Source organism: Paramisgurnus dabryanus, chromosome 9 (genome assembly GCF_030506205.2).
Source record: "Paramisgurnus dabryanus chromosome 9, PD_genome_1.1, whole genome shotgun sequence".
NCBI classification, from domain to species: domain Eukaryota; kingdom Metazoa; phylum Chordata; class Actinopteri; order Cypriniformes; family Cobitidae; genus Paramisgurnus; species Paramisgurnus dabryanus.
Window position 1 is genome coordinate 17021567 of NC_133345.1, and position 13906 is coordinate 17035472.

The window sequence follows — 13906 nt, forward strand, 5'->3', positions numbered from 1 at the left end:
AGGTCAGCCAAAAGCAGCCTAGTTGCTCTGCCAAGCCCAAGAGATACCCGCTGTAATAGACCAAACTGTTCTCCTCTGCTTTAAACTGGATCTGTTTGTACTACAGAGGTTTTTCTGTACCACAGCAGTTGAAATGAAAATAACAAAAACAAGAGCTAAATACAGTGCTTACTTTTTATAATAAAGGGTCCGCTTTTCTGTATGTGAGGTCTGATACATAAAGATGCCCCTTAAAATTCAGTACAGAACTTCTCCCTGTCTCCAGTGGTAAACATAGTACAGTTTAATTGGTCAGTCGGTAAGCCTCACTGTTATTGTTGGCCATACTGTAGTTGAGATTAGAAATTAACAAACCAAATGTTTTAGATTTCAATACACAACTGGAGGCAGTAGGGCAGTTGTGGCAACAGATCACATTTTGAGTTTAGGTTGGCATATTTGACAATCACGTCACTTTCACTTTATTTTTTTCATGATTTTTTAAATTGTTTGGTGTATTTAGCTGATAATCAAGTTTTTTGTCCGTCAGGTGGGACTGCAAAATATTTACTTTTTCCACGGAATTGGCGTGTTAAGAGTTTCGAGAAAATGCTTCCTTGTCAATGTTGAGTTTTTACTGCAATCCATATTTCTGCTATTATCAACCAGGTGGCGCTCTTAAGGGGGTCGCACACCGGCCGCGCAGCTCAGCTCAGCGTTGCGCCGCATCGAGTCGCGTCTAGGACAACTCAGAGGTTTCGTAAACCGGAAGTGCACATTAAATAGTGCGAGCTTCGTCAGATAGCGTCTACTTCAAAATGCTAAATATACGCTAGCAGCCAATGTTAATTGTTAATAATTTGGGACAAATATGATGTTATTTAATGTTAAACTATGTGAGTGGCACCATAGACATTATATACGTAGACACCTCGTAGACTGAGCTGCCTATTGGAGCTGACGTATCGCGCGGCCGCCATCTTGGATGGGTCTCCAGTGCGCTCCCTTGCATTCATTTCTAATGAGGAATAATCATAACTCCTCTAATTTTTACCGGATTTTCACACGGTTTGAGTTGTTATAAGCGGCAGAGATTTAGTTATGATACAGGACGCTGTCACACATTAAAAAATACTGCTTTCATGCTAAAATACTTTGTATTATGCTCTTTAGGAATGGCATATTGACAGACGCAGACACTACTTAAGTATTTTACTTTCTACATAAAAGTAAATTTTCAAGTATCTGTATTTTATCAATGTTTTTCTTTGGAAAACATATATTCCAAAGCATATTATCATAATTTTTACTCCACTACATTTCATAATTTAAGTTTTTGGTTTATATTTAAGTACATTAACAAGTAACAAGTAACCACCTAGCAACCAACTAAAACACAATAGCAACCATCCACTCCACCTTTGTACAGGAAAGCACCACATACATTTTTTCTGAAACTACAAATCTACTTATTATCAGTAATTTAGTGGACATGTTATCTTAAGCAGTTTAAGGTATTAATGATGTACAGCTGTGTCTCGCTCGGCAACGTTTGGATTAAACTACACACAAACTGTATAGCATCTGCTGAATTTACAGTCTCCAGTCCACTACAGAAAGCTGTTGCTATGAGTACATTCTGCATCTAAATTATTATTAATAATGTTACCTTTTTTACTGTTTGAGTCACTTTGTGTTTTAAGTGCCGGTTAATGGTCTAACTGAATTAGGCAGGAAGGTTTAAGTTCTAAGGTTACATTGCAAATGTTTTGAACAAATACGGCAAAATGAACTACTACAGATATACATTTGCTTTTGGAATACAGCATTGATATGACCTGCATACAACCTTCAGTTAACCACAAACAGGGTGGTTAATAATACTGGCTGCTTACATAAAGATTACAGGTTTGATTCCAGGTAAAGGTGACCTAGGAACAGGAATTTCTTGCAATCGTGCCTTTCAGTCAGTGACAAACTAAAATGTACCTAAGTGTCTATATGCAGTAAACAAAACCCTGTATATAGACCTCATAACAGCCCGTGACTGCAGGGTCTTTCTGCAGCGGGAGAGAATGCTCTCATTGTAGACGTGAAACATGATGTTTTAATTTGCTGTTGTTGAAATAGTTGAAGGATGAACTAATCCACAGCATTCTGTCCTGCTGTTTAGTTTGTGGTTTCTGCTGCATAAGAGCTCTGTGTTGTTTTATATTAATCACAGGTGTGTGTGTGTGATGCAGATATGCTTGTGTTTTATATAATTTTTTATGGTCCTGTGTGTTAACAAGGGCAGCTGTCATATGAACACAAAAACATCTGTGTACAGCAACACAATGATGACAATGAAGACTGATTCTAAAAGTCTTGTCTTCATTTTTGTCTGTCAAAACCCATATGATGTGGCTATGTAGTAGAATATACGCATAAGACGTATGGATGACATTTGTGATCTTTTATGTTCCCTTTTCGTCCATTTTGTAGGTCAACAGCCCTCTGGTCCCAATTCGCTTTTTTTGTATTGAAGATAGCTTCCTGGAAATACTGCAGAATTACTTCGTACTCCACAAAAGCTCAGATCATGGGTTTATAATGACGGAGCAAATGATGATAGAGTTTTGTATTTTTGGCTGAACTATCCCTTTAAAAAAAAAAAACAATAAATGAAATCTAGTAAATCAGTATATTTTTACAAATGTGAAGATGTTATATGTGTATGTAAGAGCTTTGCGTTTGCTATGGTGTTCTGGGTGGAGGCTTAGCCGTTGCCTAATGACCCAAGACTTTGATTTAGTCTGATAAGTAACAGACCGCCTGCACTTTCATGATTCGAGGTATTGTTTATGTCTGTAGCACAGTGTGGGTTAATGCAATGCTTAGTGTAAGGGTTTTGATCAGATCCTGATGCATGAATCTTTTGTTTTTAGAAAACGCAAATAATTACATTACACACAATAAAACAATTCTCAGTCAGGATTGCTTTAATCTATATTTAAGTTAAATATATAAAGCATTCGTTTGTAGTGTTAGGCAGGGTTTGACTTTCATACAAAATTGTGATTAATTCCCTGCTTCAGTACAATGTGATTCGCTTTGAATTGTATAAAGCCAGAAATGTGCTTGTGAATGTGGCAAAATAAAAACTACTGTATGTACTGTAACTGTATGTTTGTCCAAGCCAGAGCAGGGATTTAATATGACGTCTCTTTGTGTGTAATGAGAGGTTTTGTGAGCAGTTGTGCTATTATGATGACTGGAAACATTATGTCATGCATAAAGAGTCTGAATCCGCTGTTTCATATGAGGGAACATTAAAGCATTCGTTCAACCAAAAATGATAATTCATTCAGTCTTTGTTTATTCTGTTGTGACGAGCTTGTGTCGGATTTTATCCTCCATGTGACACCAATAACATGTTTTGCATAGTCTTGAGTTGCTCTTTTCCATACTATGAGCTGCTCATTGTGGAAACTATAGGAAAGACCAGAGGCTGTGAAGTCAATGATGCACTGTCGAAGCATTGCAAATATAGCTATTATGTATACCATGTTTAAAAGTCAGGAGATTAATGATGATGACAGCATGTAGGATGTGGGTGCTATGAATAGTGTCAGTACAAAGCAACATCTCCAGGTGCTCTATTGAGAACCAGGACAAAACGGTTATGTGCACCCCTGAATTTACTCTTTTGTAAGTGTTGAAAAGATAAGCACATTCAAGTCAGTATATACTGTAGCAGTGTTTATGGTATGTTATGAAGTTTCTGTGTTTTCTGCCCATCCCTGGGGTTTATACTCAGATTAGTCACTAATCCTCTCCTTTTGCTTTTTATCTTACAGGAAAGGTGTGGGTGCCCAAACAGAAACCAATAGAGCTACGTAAAGAGGAAGTCACGACCCTTGACCCAGAACTGGAAGAAGCTCTGTCCAGCGCTACTGACAATGAACTGTGTGACCTGGCAGGTACATAACATCATAGAGAGAGAGAGAGAGAGAGAGAGAGAGAGAGATCACATTATAAAGACTGTCAAAAAAGAGAGAGATGATGGGAAATTCAGAGCTCTGAGTCTGAATGAACATCTGTGTCTCTTCTTCTGTTGGTTTTTCTGCTTGACTCTGAGGGTCAGAACGCCCACACTGCATGTATTCACAGCTAACACACCCACTCTTATCTCTCAACAATACTCTTACTGTACGCTTTATTATAAACCTCATATGCTTTATTCATTCTCTCTTGTGCTGGATATCACATTTTTGATTTACAAAACCATTGCTGAAATACTGCAAATACATCTGTCAAATGTATGAACGCACCCCTGTTACATTTCTCATTTTTCTTATTGTAATAAAGTTATTGTAACGAGTATTGCAGTGATGAAAAATGTGATATCCATTTTTTCTGTAATGTATAACGTAATAAAAGTGTTCGTATGTGGTGTTGTTTTTTAGCTATTCTTGGAGTGAGCGCACTGGTGACAAGCACACACAGTTATGACGCCAGCTCTACAGACGGTTATAACAGTGAGTTTAGTTACAATACACAATTTATAACGCATTGATTCATGATTATGTCTCAAAACTTTATTCATCCATCCACCTGTAAATGTGTTTGTGTTGTAGATGTTATTAAAGGAGAGAAAGTAAAGCCGGTTTTCGATGAGCCGCCAAACCCGACCAACGTGGAGGACACTCTTCAACGAATCAAATCCAACGATCCTTCGCTTACTGAAGTCAATCTCAACAACATCAAAGTAATGCTCTGTTTAGAAATCATGTATTTAAAGATGTTAACAATAAATGTTTTTGTTGTGGCAATGAAATGTTTTACTAAAGAGTGTTTACTTAGACAATGGTCCTAAGAGATTTGGCTCCAAACCCTGGAAAACGACTTTTTGAGTTTATATAAACTCCTAATGATGTTTTCTCATTTAAACTGATGATATACAGGAGTTTTTAATGTTTCCGGCTCTTTTATTTCAGAACATTCCCATCCCGACTCTTAAGGACATCGCTAAAGCCATGGAGAGAAACACTCATGTCAAGAAGTTCAGTCTGGCTGCCACCAGAAGCAATGACCCCGTCGCTGTGGTGAGGGACATGATGTGTTGTTATAACCTCATTTGTTATGACTTGCGATTGGATGAATGCTGTCTTTGGGGGCGTGTCTCCAGAATTTAGTGCTGCATAACAATGAAAACATTTACAGTCATGGAGCTTAGAAACAGCGGTTCTGCTTTGAAAAGTAATCTGATGATCTTTCTGGTGATGTTTCGGATACATCATTCATTTATTATAGACCACTGAAGAATATTGTTTAACCAGTTAGATTGAAATATAGCTTAAGGTTCATTGAAAAAATGGTTATCTTTAAAGCTTTCTGTGTGTTTTATTACAGGCATTTTCAGATATGTTGCGAGAGAACAAGACCCTGAAGAGTTTAAATCTCGAGTCCAATTTCATCACAGGCGTTGGAGTTCAGGCTTTAGTTGAAGGTCTGCGGGACAATGATACGCTCTCAGAGATCAAGATTGACAACCAGGTAAACCCATTGACAGCCCTTACACACATACATTACTACAGCGGGGGAAATCAAGCCAAGTATTGAATTCATACAAAATTTATGGAGAGAACGGAAGATCAAAGTTTATAAAAGAGGCCGAAGGAACCTTCAAGGTTAAAAGACCATTTGTGTGGAAGAATAGGCCAGAATCACTCCTAAGCAATGCAGACGACTGGTCTCTCCTTACAAGAAGCGTCTAGAAGCTGTAATCACGAACAAAGGCTTTTCTACAAAGTATTAAATAAAGTGTGTTCAATACTTATTCCCTATGTCATTTCACTTTATTTATTATGACTCAACTTGTATATTTAAATGTTCTGATGTCTTTGTATGAATTCAGTATTTGGCTTGATGGCTACATCTGGTGGAAATTTTGTGTCAATAGCCCACTTAGAAATCCCCTTACTGATAAAAATGCTGATGTGTCAAATACTTATTTTAAAACTAGACAAATACAACATATGCTTTTTTACTTGACTATTGAGGATGAGAGAAGCCACATTTATCATACAACACTGACCTATGTCTATTCTGTTCATAAACAGATACATCTGACTTAAAAGAGAAATTATCCATGTTAAATGAACTTCAAATGCACAAAAAATAAATAAATATGTACTAATAATTGCCTTTTACATCGCGGGAACCTTTTCATGGTACCCAAACTATTTGTGGGACTGCTCACTTTGTGGCTTGTTCAGACCACAGGAACTGGGACTATTTTAGTACTGGTACTGCTTTTTTCTAGGTCTAAATTAGCTCTTACTCCGGAATAGGGTCTAACCAGCACAGCGTGACAATGTATGTTTATTGGCCAAAAGCATGTCATACAAAATACTAACACCGACATTCTTTTAAAAAGCCTTGTATACATCAATGATATATTGATATATAACACTGTAAGACAGTTGTTGTAGTTGATTTATTATCATAGTCTTCATTTTTGCTCTTTAAATCACATAATGTCTGACAAACAACAAAAAACAACAACACATCTCTGATCATGGCACTCGCATATCTGATATCCATCTGAGTGTAATTTCAACAGTAATATATTGAGTTTTAGGCCTACATTTCTAACGGCACATAGCTGTATTATTAATCATAAATCAAGATGGGCTTATGCTGCTCATCCATGCGTTTACAATAACATCCGTGTTCACTTTTAGTCCAAATGTTATGGAAGAAATATTGATATATTATTTATATAAAATATAAGATCTGTCATAATTTTTAAACAAAGTATGAAGCACGGTGATATTTGTGCGGTGGTACATTTCATGCCGTTGCCATAATAAATGATTCATTAGACTAAAAATACACCAGTTTAAATTATTTGCATTTCACAGACAACTGATAGGTTAATCTTCAACAGCTTGTTTTGCAAGTCCTCTTCGCACATATTTTAGCCACTAATCCAGTACTGCGTGTATGATTTATTTTTTGTGACCATTTACATGACGACTTTGCAATAGTATGTATTTGCAAATGTGTATTATAGGGACAGAAGCTTCTTGTTTTCTGTAATGCTGCCATTTGCTCTGATTTTAGATCAGCCATCAGTACGAATGGTACGTCACTCAGCGCGTCCCTTTAGAGTCCCGACTGGCGCCATGAATGCAACCGGGGGAAATGGTACTGGGGAATATTTAGTTCTCTGGAAATCGCCCCAGTACTCGTCTGGGAAATTAGTACCCGAACTAAGCAGTGCGAAAGGTTAAATGTCACATGACAGAAGAGACTGCTTCGGCTGCGTCCAAATACCCACACTTGCGGTCTTTGCACTTGACCACTTACATGATGTATTTCCTGTATTTGGCCCAAGTGTTCTAGTGGGAGTGAAAATCCCAAGTGTGCATGCAGAATGATTCACCCGATATTATACACTTAGAAAATGTAAAAATGTCAGTCGATTAGTGGCAGCTATTTGAACCAAAACCTATTCGTTTTTTCATTTAGGCTACTTATAATATATATTTTACATTTTTTATTTAAATAAAATGAACACACAAACACTCTGAATTGAACATTTTCTAACTTAAAAATTATTAAATACACTTAGCTCAAACTTTTAGATGCAGAACCTGTAAAAAAAAACTCTAAAAAGATTTATTACGTTTATACAGTAGTCCATCAATAAACGAAACAGTTAATGTTGTTGATATTTGTGTGATACAAGCAGTTACAGATGTTTTACAAAATACATAACAATGTTTGCAACAATGAAATTTGCTACATTTTCTGTTTTACAACCAAAATATGTAATATCCTTTTTATAACTTACAATTAAAAGTTTTTGCGACATCTTGCAAGGTTTGGCCAAAAGTATCATGATTTACATCAAAAACATAATGCATGACGGGATACATTTAGCCTTGAATATAGCTCCGAAGCAGTATTTGAGATTGTGTGGGTTAAGGGCACTGCACTTTGGCAGTTTTAAGACATGGGGCAGTCTTGCGCACTTATTTCCTGTAGGGTGCACGTGCTCTCAAGTGGCCAAGACCGCAAGTGTGGTTATTTTTAGGCATTCTTAGCAATCATTTGATTGCTAATTGACTGTAGATGTAAATTGTTATCAATACAGTGGATTATTGGTTGAAATGTATTTAAGCACTGATATTTTAAGACACTATGCAAACTTAATGCAAATGTTATTGAGAGTAAGTTGTGTATGTAGAGCCCTTTTATTGTGGAATATTGTTTTTGACATGCGTGTCATTGTTTCTCAGCGGCAGCAGCTCGGCACATCGGCGGAAATGGAGATCGCCAAGATGTTGGAACAGAACCACAGCATCATAAAGTTTGGCTACCATTTTACCCAGCAGGGTCCTAGAGCTCGCGCAGCCGCTGCCATTACAAAAAACAACGACCTGGGTAAGAACACAATATTTGCATGCTTCATGATTTGGGCATTAGTGTTAATCTTAATAGAGGATTGATTGCAAGATGGACTTTTGAACTATATTGCTTCACCTTGAGGGATCTACATGGCTCATATCATGGAATACAAGACTTCTTGTCAGTTTCCACATACTTTAAAGTTAACAATTTATAGCTCATCTCAAGTCCACCCTTACCATTTACGGAAATATCAGCACAAATGGATGTTTAAACATGACATCACAGTGATGAGCTCATCAATATGTGACCGCCCATGTTTTTGTATTAACATTCAGCAACATGGATGTGTCATCAATAACAGGTCATTTACCGATGTCTTAATCATCCCGTAGCAGACATACCTTGTTAAAAATAATGGTTTGACAAATCTTAATGAACCTTAAACTGTTATATAGTTGTTTCTCTTTTTTGAATTTTGGGGTAAAGTGCGACTTGTAGTGACCTAAAACAATTAAAGACCATGACAATGTAGCCCCTTTAAAATGATCTTTTATACATTGTTCTGTGGCCTTTTCTCTCTCTATCTACATGAACATTACTCTTTCTTCTCCTGTAAAGCTTGGATCTGTCTCCTGTCCTTCAGTCTTATAATATTACCAAACGCATACAGACACATGTAGGAGCTTACGCCAGATGACATGCCCTGTGCTCTACACCAGCCTCATACCCATCCTTTAGGTATTATGTGTGAACGCACGGGTTTGATGTGTAATCTCTGATGTTTTTGCATGTATCCTAACAACCCATTTTAAAGATCTTGGAAGATGATGTTATGCGAATAAGTCATTAATACTAATTTAACATTTATCTGTAAAGCTATCAGATCCACACAAATCTGATCTCATTAACTAGACACATACGGTACTGTGCAAAAGTCTTAAGCCGCCTTTCTGTTGTTCCCGACATTCGGACACAACTGTCAGTTCGCCCCCTAATGGCAGTCATCACGAAATTTCAGTTTAATCGTAAATCCATGACTTATCAGTAATAAATAGTTTTTTAAAGGGACAGTAAGTAGGGTTTTAAGTGTTTTATTAATCAAAATCAATGTCTTTATTCATAAATATGTCCTCGTTGGTATCAAATGACCTCTGCCAATGATCTGACTTGTCTTTGTAAGCTTAAAATTTCTTCTCTTTACTTACATTGAACAGGTAAGTCCAAGAAGACTTCCATGTCGTTTCGCCTTATTGACAAACTATAATAGCAGAGAGGGACAAAAAGCACTAGCCTACCAACGTGTTTTCACAGCGCGTTTTCATTCATAACATGTGAACCAGCTGAAACAGACAAGGAGATCAGTGAGTACATAATCGCTACCGTAGTGGAAAAGCGAGGCGCTAGAGAGCACTATTTGTTTGAAGGCAAAATACAATTTCACCACTAGATGGGGCTAATTCCAACTTATTGTCCATTTAAAGCATTAAAGTGTTACTGATAAACTTAAACCAAAAAGATTAATAATTTTCACCTCACACAGTGTTTTGATTGGAATACACTGAAATACATCACTTCCTGTCAGCATATCGCATGCGGTGTAGTCTCGCAAGGTCAAATATTTTAACGGATCTAACGCTCAAAATGGATCTGCAGATGGTCAGCACCTCGAGCAGCGCCTTGGCGACTCTCAATAGGGAATAAATGACTTCCGGTTTATCAGCCTTCGTTTGTTGTGTACAGGGAAAAAGGCAACAACCAGCTTTCCTGTGTTTACTGTCTCTTTATTAAGATACAAACAGGAAATATGTACACAAAATGTCAATAACGTTGCCAAAATTGCTTCTTTCAGGTTAAAAGTCGGTATTAAGCAGTGTTGTAGTCTGGTTTGGACTCAACTAGGCCTTCTCTGCTGGCCTAAATCACTGACATATGTTTAAATGAAGTTTATTTAACTAAGTTCAGGAGGAGCATGATCATGTGATCCAACCAATCAGTGCGAAGAGGTGCCTATAAATAGCAGTCCCTCACCTCTATCCCGTGACAGATTTTTTTTTGCAGCATCCCCCAGTTTCATTTATCCCAGTTAAAGAGGGGGGAGTACTCTGGGTTTGGGCTAAAAATCCGAGCTCGGAGCCCTCTCTTCGGACAGCACGCCAAAGCATCTTATTTCCTATCGATTACATGTTAATGCAAACTCACTGTGAATACAGTATTTTTCCATTAGTGTGTATTAAATTATTCCCAATAGTCTATTCTCTTCATTTTATACATTTTCTTGTGTTTGCGCTTCTTCCAGTAGTGTATTTTATATAATGAAGCTCTTATCCAATAATATTGGCACCTGTAGATTAAAATGAATGTCAGTAAATACAAGATTATGTGTTTAGATTTGAGGCTAAAGTGGGGGTGTGCATGAAGCGAGTAATATGAGCACACTGTACCCGCACCATTTAGATTATTACAAGTGTGCTTACTTAGTATGCGTAGGTCACGCATAAGCATACAGGAGTATGGATTATGTAGGCCAGTAATTTGCTTAATTTTGTTGCAAGATGTGTACACGTACCAGTCAAATATACTATGCTTGGCAATGTTATACGTTCAACCATGCACATTCTCCAGGACTTAGTACCCATTATTTCACAAAGAGTAATCAGAGCAGAATATAAATAGTAAACATCTAGTTAAATTACCGCTGATTGCCTTATATAACATTAAATATCTTTAATATAATCTCAACATAACACCAACTGTGACGTTACAGTCGTGATGTACGCCCCAAAATTAAATTACACTTCAAATTAAGCATAACGGTGTTACAATGCGAAAAACTAATTTTGACTGCTGAGTAAGCGCTACATGCTAATTAATGTATATATATGCTATAAATGCTTCATCTGATACAGACTCAAACATAAGGTCTGTTTACACACACGCAACACACTGAATTGAGTTGTTCTGTGAAACAGCCAATCAGAGCAGAGCTCAACATTAATATTCACGACCCTTTTAAATAAGGTAACAAGAGACCATTTCATTCTAGAGGCAAATCCTAGGGTTGTAAATTGACATTGAATTGATAATTTTTGCACTTAATAAAGCCACATCCCTTCTATAGATATCAGAGAACAATTTAACAGATTATTAAAATGCATTTTTAAAGGCAGCCAATCATATTTGAACATACCATTTTGCACAAAACTATGAATTTCTCTTGTGCTGTATGCAGTAACATTTTGTCTTGACTGATGAATATTGTAAAGTTGTGTGTGCGTGCACGTGTGAGTGTATTTGAAATGCCTTGATGGTGTGAATGTTTGTAACAGGATAAAGGTTTGACTAACACACCTTTGATTCATTGAGCCTCTTAAAAGAGTCGATCTCCTTAAAGCTTCTCATAGATCACATGATTCCTAACACATCTTTTCTCTCTCTTTCAGTGCGGCAGAGGCGAGTAGAGAGAGATATGTAAAGTGTTGTCTCTCTCCCTCTCTTTCTCTCTCTCTCTCTCACTCGAGCTGATCAGAGTCTTGTGCCAAACCCTCGGAGGGAGACACTTCACCTGAAGAAGGGAACACAACTGGATATTTTCCTACCTTTTGTTAATACTTTGTCTTTTTTGTTGTTATATTTTATTATTGTTTTATGTTTGTCATATTATGTATTCTCTTTTGCAAACGTTCAGATCAGACATTTTCAGGACTTCTTTTACACAAAAGCGCACAGAGAGATCGCGGGCCTGATTCACAACATTCACTGTGAACAAATCTAGACTCAACTGGACTGGATCTGCTGGGTTCCCAGCTAAATGTGAGCTTTATCTGGATTTGTTGAGTCTGGGTTTGAAGCACAGAGTCGATCATTATGGACCAAGTCTAGTGAAAGTGGTCTTCTGAGGTTATTGTACGGCTGTATTTCCATGTGTGGATGTCATTGGGCACTATCAATAACACAGATGTTGTTCATCCATCATGTGTTCGGATGCATGTTCAACTTTTTGTTGTAAAAATACTCTTAAAAGCACACCTGCTTGTGTCCGGCTGTACTACAGTGCTAATTCAGGACCTGCATCCCATTTTGATCTAATCTCCTCCAGATGAAAAACAAGATCAGCGCTGATGAGATCTTTAACACCCTGGTGTGTAACTAAACCATCTGTGCTGGTTTAACATTAAACTTTGATCACATATTCCTCAAAAACTCTTAAACCACTAACTTGTGACCCCACCAATTGATGCACTATTAAAATACTTTAATGAAGTTAGTGTCACTTATAGATTTAGATGATTCATCTGAAACGGCTTTTTTAAAACCATGCCAAAGATTAACACCTAAATACTCTCTTTTTTTACAACTAGAACTGGGATCTGGCAGAAAATAGAGATTTAGGTATCTTTTTTTTTTTTGTTTATTAAGGTTTGGTTAATGTGGGATTTTTAAGCACATGCTGTACTGATGAGGAAAATAGGGAACTGTAGTTAAAAAATGTGTGAGAGACGATAGAAAGAGTTTAATCATAAAAAACGACCAATTCAAGGTGCATTTAGGGTTTGGTTGAAGGGGCGGTCCTTGCGCCTCCACACACATGCGTGCATGACTGCATGTAAAATAACAATTTATCACTAAAGCTATCTAACATACTCGCAAAACATCACGCTATGTATAAATCCATATATGGCATATTCTGTGAAGTTTATTGTTCGTGGCTGTGTGAAGCTTCAGATGAGCGGTCTGAGCATGCTCGGTGTGGACTATATAGCTGGACTACAGGGGAACATGTTTTACACCTGATCTCAATGCAAATAGTTGGACCAACTACTTTTATTTCTTTGTTCGGTTTTGTACTTTTCTGTTTTGAAAGCCTTGTGTATCAATGAACTCTTCTGTTTATGTTCCTATCTTATGTATCTTTCTTTGTGAACAAATGCTGAATTGTGGGTAGGATTTTTCAGGTTATGGTTCGTGTTTCATTCATCTTTATTTGATTTTGCGTTTAACGGTTCATGCTTTGCTTAAGCTCATGTTTGTAAGCAGGAGCTCTCCGGTTTGTTTCAAACATCCATCTCAGATCCTCTTCAGAAGAGATTCCTATACAGATATGCATTTAAATATCATGTATTGTACACACCTCTTATATTGCAATGTTTTTGTATGTTAATATTACATGTCTGGAGTCCAGAAGAGGAAATCTTATTATTATGTACTGTTAATAACACACAGCTCTGTAAAATATCAGATGTCCTCAATAAAATGTATGTTTTTACAAATTTGTCGTTCTTTCTCATTATATCACAATCTCCTAACCTAACTGTGACTAGTACCTAAAATAACTTCTTGATGGATACAGGGATCTATTCAGTAAGTTTTATTAAAACAAACAGATATGGAAAACAGGAATAAATACTAGTTACCGTACTTGTTTAATGTTTGTAACTTGATACGAGTCTACTTAAGGAGTGTTTTAAGTTTTCTGTAAACTGAATAATATGTTTTAGTTATTAGAAGGACATGTAACTTGATAAAT

The 13906-nt window shown here is 36.9% G+C and overlaps 1 protein-coding gene across 2 annotated transcripts in view; it reads left to right on the forward strand.

The window, feature by feature from the left end:
* The window catches only part of tmod2 (tropomodulin 2), a 40602-nt gene extending 26953 nt beyond the window's left edge, over nt 1-13649 (forward strand). Inside the window, exons 4-10 of one of the 2 annotated variants that reach the window (XM_065251311.2) lie at nt 3819-3941; nt 4428-4499; nt 4599-4729; nt 4959-5066; nt 5374-5517; nt 8271-8415; nt 11823-13649. In XM_065251311.2, coding sequence (XP_065107383.1) covers nt 3819-3941; nt 4428-4499; nt 4599-4729; nt 4959-5066; nt 5374-5517; nt 8271-8415; nt 11823-11854 — 755 coding nt within the window. In that variant the 3' untranslated portion in view covers nt 11855-13649. Of the gene's footprint in view, nt 1-3818; nt 3942-4427; nt 4500-4598; nt 4730-4958; nt 5067-5373; nt 5518-8270; nt 8416-9000; nt 9137-11822 lie in introns of those variants that run through there. The other variant, XM_065251310.2, reaches the window with a different exon arrangement.
* Nucleotides 13650-13906: the final 257 nt, after the last annotated feature.